Below are 12,755 nucleotides of genomic sequence, written 5' to 3'. Positions count from 1 at the left end.
CCGCGAACCGGACGCCGCTGTGGCTGCCTTCGCGGCCGTTCCGCAGGCTCCGTGAAAGGGGCGGGCTGGACTCCGCGCATCTCTCCAGTCCTCCGGGGTCCCGGGCCCTAAACCCCTCCACCTCCTCCTGCGGGAAGGCGGCGCGTCCCCCAGGTAAGGTCGCGGGTGTGGGCGGGGCTAGCGCGCGCGGGAGAGGTTAGCGGCAGCCCGCGGGCACTAGCCAGGACACCCCACCCCAAGGGCGGCTGCGGGGCCGCGGGGGAGCGTGGGGTGCGGCGCAGCTCCCACGCGGCCCTGGGGGGCTGGGGCGGTGCGGATCCTCCCGCCGCTCTCTCACCGCCCTTCCCATCAGGACGCCACCCGGACCACAGCTCCCAGGATGCTTCGGGCGGCAGGACTACATTTCCCGGGAGGCTCCGCCCCGGCGGGGGCGGGGCCTGGGGCGGGGCCGCGGCCTCCGCGCGGGAAGTCCGGAGCCCCGCGCGCGGCTGCCGGAGCATGAGCGTGGAGCGCGAGCTTCGCCGTGAGTGTCCCGGGCCGGGCGCGGGGCGGGGAGCGGGTCCGGCCCGCCCGAGCGGAGGAGCCCAGCCTCCCGGCTCCGTCTCCCTCTCTCTGCAGAGCTGAGCAAGGCCAAGGCCAAGGCCCAGAGGAACGGGCAGCTGCGGGACGAGGCCGCCCTCTGCCACCAGCTGGGGGAGCTCCTGGCCAGCCATGGTGCGCGCCCCGCGGCCGCCCCGGGCCGTGGTCCGGGCCCGGGACAGCTGGGGCGGGGGGCGGGGGGACCGGGACCGGCGGCGGGGAGGGGGGCCGGGAACCTTGCGGAGCGGACAGCCCGGGGCCAGCCACAGCCTCGCCCGCGCGGCCCCTGGCTGACTGCCCGGCGGGGGCTGAAGCCTGCCGTGCCTCCCGCCCAGGACGCTACGCAGAGGCCCTGCGAGAGCACCAGCATGAGCTCCAGCTCCTGGAGAGCGTCGACGACCCGCTGGGCTGCGCCGTGGCCCACCGCAAGATCGGGGAGCGACTGGCCGAGCTGGAGGATTACTCAGCCGCCCTGAAGGTGGGCAGGGGCAGGGCAGGGGCAGGGCCCAGGGCCCACCCCCACCCCCCATCCCCCTTGCAACCACGTCCAGCCCTCCAGAGTCCCCACTTCCTGCCGGTCCCTTTCTGAGGAGAGAAGCACAAGTCTTCAGCGTCTGACCTCTGGCTGGAGGAGGACACGTATGGACACGGCCTGTTCTTCGGACAGCCCTGCGCCAATCGCGCTTCTCGGCCTTTTGGCACCTGCACCAGGGGGCTGTAGGCTGGTCCTGGGGCAGGCACATCATAGCCTGTCCTAGGAGCCTGCTCCCCGCAACCATTCTCGAACGTAACACTTCAGCTGTTACTGTCCACAAAGGGCCTGCTCTGGTCCTGGGAGTGCGGCTGCAGCGCCTAGCTGACTCCCACTCATGTCTTCCTCACGACGACACTGGCTGGGCAGAGTGTGGCTTCACCGTCCCCACAGGCAGCCCTTGGCATAGAAGAGATGGGACATGTGGAGCCCGGCTTTGGCCTGCTCTGTGGGGACTTGGGGGAGTAGAGGACTCTCCTGGGCAAAGGTAGAGACCTCCTGGGTTTGGCGTACATAGGAGATTTGCCTGAGGTGGGGGTTGGCTCACAACAGCCATTCCTTTGCGCCGTAGCACCAGCATCGCCATTTGGAGCTGGCCCGTTCTCTGTCCAATCACACTGAGGTGCAGAGGGCCTGGGCCACCATTGGCCGCACCTACCTGGACATCTATGACCATTGCCAGTCACAGGATACCTTGCTGCAGGCACAGACTGCCTTTGAGAAGAGCTTGGCTATTGTGGACGAGAAGCTGCAGGGTGAGTGGTCCTGGAGACCCAGCTCCCCCCGCTTCTGACTCCAGAGCTACTGGGGGGTCCCACAGCCTCCCTGTATGGCAGGTTCTGCCAGTCTGGGCCCTCCGTTTGCCAGGCTGAGATCTGTCTGTGAAGCTTCCCAGGAGGAGACACATGGCCCATGCTCCTCACAGCCTCCGGTCTAGGCACTCTTTGCTCTGTCCTGTGCCCCGTCTGTGGCAGGATCCCTGGCACCCCACACTGGGAGACCGGTGGGGGAGAGGCTGCACAGCCCCAGAGCTGGTACCCCATGTGGGCGTGAGCCCCTGAATGTGCGAATGAGGGGGCACCTTCCAGGGACGTTGGCCAAGCGAGAACTGAGTGAAATGAGGACCCGACTCTACCTGAACTTGGGGCTCACTTTCGACAGCCTGCAGCAGGCGGCCCCCTGCGACGACTACTTCCGGAAGAGCATCTTCCTCGCCGAGTAAGTCCCCTGTGCCCAGAGGAAGGAGCCTTGTGAGAGGGCGTCCCTCCACCCCCGTGCTGTCTCCCGTGAGCAGAGGAGCCCCCCTGCGTGCCTAGAGCACGGCGGCGCGTGCTGGGGAAGGAGCAGGCTTGGCTTGGCGTCCGCACCCTGGCACCATCCCTGCGGCGCTCTGAGCACCGGTCTCCACCCGCAGGCAGAACCACCTCCTCGAGGATCTGTTCCGCGCCCGCTACAACCTGGGTGCCGTCCACTGGCGCCGAGGGCAGCACTCCCAAGCCATGCGCTGCCTGGAGGGGGCCCGAGAGTGTGCCCGCGTCCTGCAGAGGGAACGGATGGAGAGCGAGTGCTGTGTGCTCATCTCACAGGTGCCCTCCCGGCCCTGGGCTTAGCCTGCGGAGGACCTCGGGCTCTGGGGAGTCTGCTAGCCTCACCTTCTTTCGCCTTCCCAGATCCTCCAAGACCTGGGGGATTTTTTGGCTGCCAAGAGAGCCCTGAAGAAAGCCTACAGGCTGGGCTTCCAGACGCCTTTGCAGAAGGCGGCAGTCTGCCGGACCCTCAAATACGGTGAGCCCGGGGACCTGAAGTCCCCCAGAAGGGGTGGGGAGCTGGCAGCACCAGTGTGGAGGCTTTCCCTGCCCCCCCGACCCCATGGGCTGCGTTCTCTTGCCACCCCCCGTTACTGAGGGGAGAGCGGGGCCACGGAGAGTGTGGATGGCCCCCCGACGGGCACACAGCTGGCAAGGGGCAGTCCGGGCAGAGGCGCACTGTGCCTCCCGTCATGTGGAGCTCTTGCCTGCAGTGCTGGCCGTGGTGCGGCTGCAGCAGCGGCTGCGGGAGGCCGAGGGCAGCGACCCCCAGGGCGCCATGGGCATCTGTGAGCAGCTGGGGGACCTGTTCTCCAAGGCGGGTGACTTCCCCAAGGCGGCTGAGGCCTACCAGAAGCAGGTGTGCCTCCCCTGCCGAGGCGGGAGGAGGGGTGGTGACGGCCCAGGCTGGCACGATTCAGGCAGGCCTGGCCTCGCCGTTGCTGTCTCTGTAGCTGCACCTCGCAGAGCTGCTGGGCCGGCCAGGGCCCGAGCTGGCCGTCATCCACGTGTCCCTGGCCACCACCTTGGGAGACATGAAGGACCACCACCGGGCCGTGTCCCACTACGAGCAGGAGCTGAGACTGCGCGGTGGGGACGCTCTGGAGGTGAGCGGTGATGGCACCCGGCCCAGGCTGCAAGGGGCTCCGAGTCGGCCCCCACAGCTCTGCCTTAGCACTGCCACCCTCGAGTGCAGGGCAGGACAAGCATTCTCTTTCCGGAGCTGTTCCGTGTGTGCCGCGGTGGGGAGCTGGAGCGCTGGCTGGGGTTCAGTGGGGTGGGCGGCAGCCACCAAGTTCATCCTTCCTCCTCCTGCTCCAGGAGGCCCAGACCTGGTTAAACATCGCACTGTCCCGGGAGGAGGCCGGAGACGCCTACGAGCAGCTGGCCCCATGCTTCCAGAAGGCTCTCAGCTGCGCCCAGCAGGCCCAGCGGCCCCAGCTCCAGGTACGAAGCGACGACCTCCAAGCACGGTGTCCCCACAGCCCTTGCTCTGCACCCCCCTTCCCCTGCTGCGGGGGTCTGGTGGCCCTGTGGCCCTGAGCCTGGTGTCCCCTGCCCTTCAGAGGCAGATCTTACAGCACCTCCATGCCGTGCAGCTGAGGCTGCGGCCCCAGGAGGCCCCGGCCACCGCGGCCAGCCTGCAGGAGCTGAGCGCGCCCAGAGAGCAGGAGGAGGACGAGGAGGAGGAGGAAGAGGAGGACGAGGCCACTCCCGAGCTCAGTGACGTGGAGCTCTCAGAGAGCGGTGAGGCCCGGGGCAGCCGAGCCAGCCACCCTGGCCCCTCCTCCCTGATGCCTTCCGGGCTGGGCCCTAGGCTGGGGCCCTTGTGGGGGCTGCTCACCGGCTGGGGACAGGAGGGTTCAGCCCCGTCCGGAAAAGGTGTTCAGTGCCTGTAGACGGAAGACAGCTGTGTGCAGAGAGGCTGGAGCGGCTCCTGGAGGAGCAGGTGACGGGAAGGCTAGTGGGCGTCTGCGAGTGAGGGACTTGCAAGGTCAGACCTGGAGAAATGGCACCATGAGGGGGGGTACAGGGCAGGCAAGACGGGGCTGGAGACAACACATGGGCTGCCGTGCCCAAGCTGGCGTGGGCTGCCCCGTGGAAAGTGGCTTCGAGGGGTGGCCTTGAGCGGGCTGGGGCTGGAAGCCCAGGTGGTGGGTGCAGGCAGGCCCCTGGCTTCTGGCTGAGAGGCGGGGCTGGAGACCTGTCCCTCAGGCCAGGAGGAATCATTTCAGTTTTGAACCTGAGTGGCTTCCAGAACCTCTCAGCGAGAAGCCAAGGGTGGTGGGAAGGCTGTGCCATGCTTTAGAAGCAGGTTAGGCTGGGTGTCCCTGCCGTGCAGTTGTGGGGAGCCACAGGAGTCAGAGGACCAAAGCAGGAACTTCAAGTGACACCACTCAGGAGTGCATGAAGAAGAAGGTTCTTACAAGGACCAGAGGCACAGGAGTGGGGTCAGGCGGTGTGAGCTGGAGGCAGGTACTGGGGGGAAGGCTGGGTATGGACAGGCAGAAGGCCCCTGGGCTCATGCGACACGCTGTTCCTAACATGAGCCTGACTTCAGCTGGCAAAGCTGCTTCCCAGGACGGGGACAGGCATGTGGGCTGGGACGATCCAGAGCAGGGTCTGAGCGCAGGGTGAGAGGTCAGCACGTGGTGGACAGGAGCACCCCTGTGGGCAGGAGGGCGGTGGGTGGGCACAGCCACAGGCAGGGCTGGCAGTGGGGTGGCTGTGGGCACCGGACCTCCATCCTCCAGGCCTGGAAAGGCAGAGGGCTCTGGGGCTTGGCTTACCTGGAGTGGTCTCGGCTCTGTTCCAGAGGGCGATGCCGAGAGCGGGTCCCAGCGGCTGGAGGAGGATGAGGAGTTGCAGGGCTGTTTGGGCCCGCCAAGGGTGAACAAGGTGAGGACGGTGTGGGGGCGGCGTGTGGTCCCCCATGCTTGCCAGGGCCGCCTGGTCCCCTCACACTTCTGCTCCTTGTCCTGGCACGGCGGGCCGCAGTGGAACCGACGCAATGACGTTGGGGAGACTCTGCTGCACCGCGCTTGCATCGAGGGCCGTCTGGGTCGTGTCCAGGACCTCGTAAGACAGGTGGGCCTGCCGTCTCATTCGAGGTCCCCTATGGGCCATAGCGGGGACTTTGCCCTGGGGTATATAGTTCCCCCTCCCCGCAAAGGGGGTGGCATAGGGCAGTGGGGCTGGAGGGAGCGCCAGCCCTGCACAAGCCCCTACAGAGGCCTCCCTGAGATGCTGTGTCTTATATGCAGACCAGCTCTCTTTGCTGGGATCTGGGGCAGGGCTGGCGTGGGGCCCGTTCTGGGCTCTGAGACCCAGACCCAGGCCTGGCCCTCCTGGAGCCTCAGGGCCCTACGGCCAGGCTGGACTTCTCCTCCTCGTTCACAGGGCCACCCTCTGAACCCTCGGGACTACTGTGGCTGGACACCCCTGCACGAGGCCTGCAACTATGGGCATGTGGGTGAGTATGGGGCCAGGACGTCCTAGGGAGGGGGCCGATCAGGGCTGGGAGCTAGCTCGTGTCCCCTGGCCCATAGACATCGTGCGCTTCCTGCTGGATCACGGGGCTCGGGTTGATGACCCGGGCGGCCCGGGCTGTGAGGGCATCACTCCCCTTCATGACGCCCTCCACTGCGGTCACTTTGAGGTGGCCCAACTCCTCATCGAACGGGGAGCGTCTGTCACGCTCCGAACTGCAAAGGTGAGCGGAGGGGAGCGCAGGCTGGGTGGGCTCAGGCTGCGGGGGGCTGTGTTCCGGGCGGGCTCAGGCTATGGGGGGCTGTGGTCTGAGCGGGCTCAGGCTGCGGGGGGCTGTGGTCCGGGCGGGCTCAGGCTGTAGTGGGGGGTCTGTGGTCTCAGGGGGCTGTGGTCTGGGCGGGCTCAGGCTGCGGGGCGGTGCCCCTGCTGACCCCACTCAGCTGGCGGCCATGCAGGGGCACAGCCCACGGGAGACGCTGCAGCAGTGGGTGAAGCTGTACAGCAAGGATCTGGACAGCGAGACCCGAGCGAAGGCCGCTGCCATGGAGCAGCTTCTCCGAGTGGCCTCCTCAGGCCAAGGCAAGTAGAGGCCTCTTGTGCCCCTGGGGAAACCCATCCCCAGCTTGCGAGTCCCCTAGCCCCTGCTTCTCAGACATTCCAGCCTGGGTGGCCGGGATTGGGCGCAGCGTCATGCTACGTTCTGTCTTTCCGCAGCTCCCCACAGTTCTGCGGCCCCCCACACCTCTCCTCGGAACCATCTGTTCGACCCTGAGCTCTCTCCTCCCTTGAGCCCCGGCCTGGAACCCTCAGAGCACTCTCAGGCCCATGCCAGGGTTTCCCTAGGGCACACAGTTCCAGCTGTGGCCAGGCCTCGGAGGAGCAGGCCCAAGCTGGCCAGCAGCAGCAGCTCGGAGGGCGAGGACTCCCCGGGACCCTGCCGGCCCGTCCACAAGAGGCCCCGACATCGTGTGCCCATACAGCAGGCCAAAGCTGGGGTGCCTGGCTACCCCAGCGGCAGCGAGGCAGTGGCAGCAAGTGCTGCCCGGGCAGCCATCCGAGGTGTGGCTGGTGCCCAGATCTGCCGCCCTGGGCCCAGCCTACTGCGGGGCCCAGGGGAGCCCACCACGCCCCGGGCGGCGCTCATCCCGGAGGAGGAGTGTCTAGCCGGGGACTGGCTGGAGGACGACTCCCCGTTGACCCGCAGCCGCCAGGATGGCTCTCGGCCCCACCCCCAGGGCAGTGGGAACAGCCCCGGTCCCCGTGGCTCGGGCTCGGGCCGCAGTAAGAGACCTGACGGGCTCCGGGCCCGGGCCAGGCAGAGCCGGCTGCCCCGTCTCAGGAGCTGGAACGCACCAGGCGGGGCAGGGGGAGATGGCAGCCTAGCGGCAGAGCCTCCACGGAGCCCTGACCTCTCCAGGACCTCAGGGCCCAGTGGGGACAGCCCAGCGACAGGCCAGCCCCCGGTGGGTATACACCTCAGGCGGAAGTGTGGGTGGTGAGGGTGGGTGACTGTTTTCTGACTCAGCCTGTTGCCGCCCCCCATGTCCCCACCCACCAGGGTCCATCTCTGCCCCCTCCCATCCGCGTGCGAGTGCGCGTGCAGGACAGCCTGTTCCTCATCCCCGTCCCGCATGGGTGAGTAGCACCTGCCCTCCAAGTCCCTGTTCACCTTGTGGCCCTGGGAGAAGCCTTGTGTTTGCATATCGGATGGCGCGGGAAGTGAGGGCCCTCTCAGACAGTGTCACCGCTGCTGTGGCTGGGGAGAGGTGGCAGACCAGGGCCAGGGGGACTTGCATATGCATAGGCAGGGCCCTGGAGGGGTTGGCTCAAGCCCTGTGGCCCCTAGGGAAAGCGTGGAAGAGCTGGAAGTGTGTCAGGCTGCTGGGGGCGCGGGCACGTCCGAGCAGGGCCAGGAGGGCGGACACTGATGAAGGAACCACAGACCCAGAGCGGGGACAGCAGGACTATGGGGGCCTTCTTCAGTGTGCCCAGTGTCCCAGCCAGCTGTGCTTTCCCTCTGTGCCAGCAGCGGGGAGACCCACTCTGTGGCCTGGCTAACCGAGCAGGCTGCCCAGCGCTACTGCCAGGCCTGTGGGCTGCTGCCAAGGCTCGTCTTGCGAAAGGAGGGAGCCTTGCTGGCTCCGCAGGACCCCATACCTGATGTGCTGCAGAGCAACGAGGAGGTGAGCAGTCGGGGCCTGGGCCCCACGCGGAGCGAGCCCCGGCCCCACGCGGAGCGGGCCCCGGCCCCACGCGGAGCGGGCCCCAGCCCCGGGGGCCCCTCTGGCTGCTTACTGCTAGTGCTCTGCAGGTGTTGGCGGAAGTCACTTCGTGGGACCTCCCCCCACTGACTGATCGCTACCGCAGGGCTTGCCGGAGCCTGGAACAAGGTAAGGGCCCAAGAGAGCTCGAGGTGGCCTGGGCGGATAGGCACATCCCTGCGCCCTCTCAGGTCTGGGGCCTACCATCCAGAGCTCCAGACGGCTAGCCAGAGAGGCATACTCCCTCCTCCTCTACCCAGTGCCCACACTGTGGGTGGCAGGTGGAGGAAGGTTGGTCCTGCTGGCGGTGCACGGTGTAGAGTCAGCAGAGCCACCGGAGGCTAGGCCTAGGGCAGCTTTCCAAGGAAGCCTGGCTTGGGCACTGTGAGATGTGGGGTGCCTGGCAGAGGTTAGGGCCCTGCCCAGGAGGGCGTGAGAATGCAGAGAGAGGTCAGTGGCACCCACCGGCATTGGGTCTCCTGCAATGCTGGGTCTCTAGGCATGTGGGAGTGGCCTCTGTGGTCCCTTTGGTGGGTGTCCCAAGGCTCACAAGTCGGAGGGATGTTTGATGGGGTCCCCAGGACTCCCAGGGCAGAGCAGCAGATTCTGGCGCTGGTGACACCCCCTCCCTCCCCGCCCAGAGGAGCACCCACAGGTGCTGCAGGCTATGGACCTCCAGGGCTCCGGCCCCTCATTCAGCGTGGGCTCCCTGGCCCTGCGTCAGACCCAGCTCACCCCGCTGCTGCGGGCCCTCAAGCTTCACACGGCGCTCCGGGAGCTGCACCTGGCAGGGAACCGGCTGGGGGACGGATGTGCCGCCGAGCTGCTGGCTGCCCTGGGCACCATGCCCAGCCTGATGCTCCTGGATCTGTCCTCCAATCACCTGGGATCCGAAGGCCTGCGCCAGCTTGCCGCAGGCCTCCAGGGGCAGACCATCTTGCAGGTAGAGGCGTGGGGAGCAGCGGGTTGGTACTAGGGCTGGCATCTGGCCTATCATCGGGTGGAAAGGTGCACTTGGGAGAGAGCCGCCGGCCTGTTCGGGGACGCCAAGGAGACCAGATCCTCCAGAGGGGCCTGTGTCTTCCACAGAACTTGCAGGAGCTGGACTTAAGCATGAACCCCCTTGGGGACGGCTGTGGCTGGGCCCTGGCATCCATCCTGCAGTGCTGCCCCTCACTCAGTACCTTGCATCTCCAGGCCTGTGGCTTCGGCCCCAGCTTCTTCCTGAGCCACCAGGCAGCCCTAGGTAGTGCCTTCCAAGGTAAGCTGACGGGCACGTCCACGTCCCAGGGTTCCGGTTTTCATCAGAAGGGCACGTCCAGGGGCACAGAGAGCCTTGAGCCAGAGGGCCTGTTGTCTAAGAGCACATCACTGGACATGCTGGGCCTGCCTGGGCTTGGGCATTCCCCTAGGACATGCCGTAGGCCACCGTCATAGTCCTGGTGTTCTCGCCAGCCCTGAGTGTTCTTGTAGACACACTGAGGCTGCAGAGAACCCCAGTCCCAGTACAGAGAAACTGGGAACTGGTAGTCCTCTAGGGGCCTTTCTGCAGAAGTGGTGGGCCAGGAGGTAGGGCTCAGGGCTCAGAGACATGAGCACAACAGCAGAGGAGACGTGGGGTTGGGCAGCAGATGGCGTTCCCAGCCCCCACCCGATGGTGCACAGACCTCCAGGCCCAGGGCCTGTCTTGGGTTGCCCGAATTGTCTCAGGTATGGGGAGGCAGGTGGCCCAGGGATGTCGGGGAGAAGATGGACTGAGGAGTGGCCCCGTCTCGCGTTGCCTGGGACACCCTGGACAGAAGTTCCTCCAGTTCCGCTTGCACCAAAATCTCAGGATGATAGTTTCATCTGGGGGTCGTGAGGGCGTGGGGCCTGGGACTGCAGCTGAGCTGGGGTGGCCGTCGTGTGTGGCTGACAGGTTCTGGTCCCCTGTGCAGATGCCAAGCACCTGAAGACACTGTCTCTGTCCTACAACATCCTGGGTCCCGACGCCCTGGCCCACGCCCTGCAGAACCTGCCTGCCCATACCCTCCAGCGCCTGGAGCTGAGCTCTGTGGCAGCCGACAAGAGTGACTCGGGCCTCGTGGAGCCGGTGGTCAGATACCTGGCCAAGGTATGTCTGGTTGAGGGGGTTTGCTGAAGCAGACAGCCCTGGGCCATCCAGCCTGCCGTCCCACAGCAGATAGCAGGCAGGGGTGGGAGTGGCCTGGGAAGGGGGTGGTGCCTTGAGAAGGAAAAGCTGTGGGAGAACCTTTCTGGAGAGCTAGCTGCCTGCCTCAGGCTTTGAATTCCTGGCCAGCGAGGGTGCCCGGGACCCAGGGCAGACTCCTTGCCCCAGACAGGTCCCAGCGCCTTGCCAGGCCTCCCAGGGCTCTCTCCCCTGGCTCCTCCCTGTGGGTCTGGTGCCCGTGATTTTCACGGGCAAGTGTGGCTTACCCCTGGAAGGGGAGGTGTGTCCTTGTGATCTGCAAATCAGAGGGCCCCCTCTGATGCAGGGGCAGTCAGGCAGACTTTGCCCCCTTGTTCCCAGGGATGAAGGAAGCTATCTGACCTGCATGTGGGGCCTCTACTGGGAAACAGGGAGGGCAGGCGCCCCACTCAGCCCAGCCCCCTTCGGGCCTCTGCTCTGTCTAGGAAGGCTGCACTCTAGCTCACCTGAGCCTGTCTGCAAACCATCTGGACGACAAGGCAGTGAGAGACCTGAGCAGGTAATAGGGTCTGATCTCAAGCCCAAACCCGGGCGGAGCTGGGTCGGGCAAGGAAAGGGCACCAGCTCTCCCGCAAGTGTGTCCCAGGACCCAGCTCCTTCCCGCTTCAGCCCTGCCTCCGGTTCTCGCCACGCCCCTGAGGCTGCGGAGAACCTTCCCATCACCCTTTGTGCAACAACCCATGCAGGGGCAACTCCTGACCCTCTGGCTTCAAATGGCTCTTGGGAGTGCTGGGCCCTCGAGCCAGACAGGCATTCCCAGGCCTGGGCCGTGGCATTGTGCAGCTAGCGTGGGGGAAGTACTTGTGCCTGTGGGGCCTGGCCTGTGGCTCCCTGGGCTGCGATTGGTCTGTGGCAGCTTTCTCTGGCGCTGGGGGCCCCTCCCTCCCGCCACTGCAGGTGCCTTCCATGTTGCCCCTCACTTGTGTCACTGGACCTGTCTGCCAACCCGGACATCAGCTGTGTGGGTCTGGAGGAGCTCCTGTCTGCACTCCAGATGCGGCCCCAAGGCCTCAGCTTCCTTGGCCTGTCAGGTGAACCTACCTAAGGTCCAGGTGCCTCCTCTAAATAGGCTGTCATTGCCACCAGCCAGATGGCAAGAGGAGGGCTGGGTCCCCTGAGATTGACACAGTGGGGGACAGTGACCCATGTGATTCAAAGGGGGTGTGAGCCCAGCTCCTAAAACAGTGGGGCAGGAGGAACATGGGATCTCTGGTTTTAACCCGCTCAGCCTGACCCTCCGAGACCATGGTGGCTGGAGGGCTGGACCCCTTCCAAGAGGATTTCCTAACTACCTTGGCAAGAGGAAGGAGCTCTAGGTCAGGATGGCAAAACCTTGCCACCAAGGGACCTTCCCACTTCCTGGCAGGGGCTGCTGGGACCCTGACTTTCCCAGCCTGTAGCGTCTTAGCTTGTTCTCATTCTGGCCACACCCAGGCACAGTGCCCTACCGAGCTGGCTTGAAGATGATGCCAGGAGATGCTTGTTTGGTGAACGGCCCTCCTGGTAGCCCGCACATCCAGCTAGGGCCTGGGGCTGGAGAGTCCAGGCTTTGCCCTCCAGGAGGACAGGGACCGGGAGTGGGCATCCACACAGGGAACCCCTGGCTTCTTCCTGCTCCTCATCCCCCACTGCACACCAGCATCTGGACCCATCCTCCCCCCTAGCTCCCTAGGGTCCTGAGCCCACTGGGCACTCTGGGCTCCCTGGAGCTCAGACCTTGACAGCTCAGTGGCCTCTGGAGACCCACAGGCACCGCTGCTGTGCCCATTTATGGACGGAAATCCAGGCATCGTCCTAGAAAGTGGCATGCACGTGACTGCCTGTATGTTTGAGCCAGGGACCGTCCTGCGCGACCCCTGGCTCCGACAAGGGCCCACGAACCCCTTCCTAGAGTGATTCTGGGCCTCGCCTGGGCTTCTGCCCACGCCCTGTGCTGTGGCCCTCCTGTCCTCAGAGGAAGTGCGTTTCTTCCGGGGGGGGGGGGGGGCGCCCGGGCACAGAGAAGAGAACACAGGCGCGGGAGTCGCAGAGGCTTCCAGCTCCCTGAGCCCGGCTCCCGCCTCCCCTCTGCAGGCTGTGCTGTCCAGGGCCCCCTGCGCCTGGGCCTCTGGCGCGAGATCACCGCACGGGTGCAGGAGCTGGAGCTGTGCAGCCGCCGCCTCTCCCCCGACGACCGGGCCGCCCTGCGCCAGCTGCCGCCCGGCCGGCCGGGCCCCGGCGCGTGCACACTGGACCGAGGGTCCAAGCTCTTCTTCAGGCGCCTGTGACCCCGGGGGCGCTGCCCGGCCCCATCCCCCCAACGCCTCAAATAAACGGACGCTGCTGCTGCCCCTGTTGCTGCCTGAAAGACGGGTGGGGGGCGGAAGGCGGGGTTCGTT

At 66.2% G+C, this 12,755-nt stretch overlaps 1 protein-coding gene across 2 annotated transcripts; it reads left to right on the top strand.

Annotated features, from left to right (window-relative positions):
* Positions 1–437: 437 nt before the first annotated feature.
* TONSL (tonsoku like, DNA repair protein) lies at positions 438–12,705 on the top strand. 2 transcript variants are annotated; one of them, XM_059395388.1, is made up of 26 exons: positions 438–523; positions 619–714; positions 915–1,057; positions 1,683–1,866; positions 2,200–2,329; positions 2,526–2,697; positions 2,782–2,896; positions 3,132–3,277; positions 3,372–3,524; positions 3,739–3,864; positions 3,984–4,164; positions 5,234–5,316; positions 5,416–5,505; positions 5,818–5,890; positions 5,967–6,130; positions 6,363–6,486; positions 6,622–7,370; positions 7,466–7,542; positions 7,937–8,090; positions 8,219–8,297; positions 8,810–9,111; positions 9,258–9,429; positions 10,106–10,281; positions 10,803–10,876; positions 11,275–11,408; positions 12,451–12,705. In XM_059395388.1, the coding sequence occupies exons 1-26, from the start codon at positions 499–501 to the stop codon at positions 12,642–12,644; spliced, it is 4,116 nt and encodes a 1,371-aa protein (XP_059251371.1). In that variant the 5' UTR covers positions 438–498; the 3' UTR covers positions 12,645–12,705. The 2 variants fall into 2 exon arrangements, with proteins under 2 accessions (XP_059251371.1, XP_059251370.1); XM_059395387.1 differs by having other exon boundaries at positions 6,348–6,486; positions 7,934–8,090.
* The last annotated feature ends 50 nt before the right edge of the window (positions 12,706–12,755 follow it).

The sequence above is a fragment of the Mustela nigripes genome, chromosome 3 (assembly GCF_022355385.1).
Source record: "Mustela nigripes isolate SB6536 chromosome 3, MUSNIG.SB6536, whole genome shotgun sequence".
Lineage (NCBI taxonomy): Eukaryota > Metazoa > Chordata > Mammalia > Carnivora > Mustelidae > Mustela > Mustela nigripes.
Note: the sequence above shows the minus strand (reverse complement) of the source record. Positions and strands in the feature narration are given on the sequence as shown.

Excerpts from the sequence above, each read along its gene's own strand:
- TONSL (XM_059395387.1), top strand. The coding sequence starts at position 499 with ATGAGCGTGGAGCGCGAGCTTCGCC. Across the intron at positions 2,330-2,525 it reads AAGAGCATCTTCCTCGCCGA|GCAGAACCACCTCCTCGAGG; the intron begins GTAAGTCCCCTG and ends CTCCACCCGCAG. Across the intron at positions 6,487-6,621 it reads AGTGGCCTCCTCAGGCCAAG|CTCCCCACAGTTCTGCGGCC; the intron begins GCAAGTAGAGGC and ends GTCTTTCCGCAG.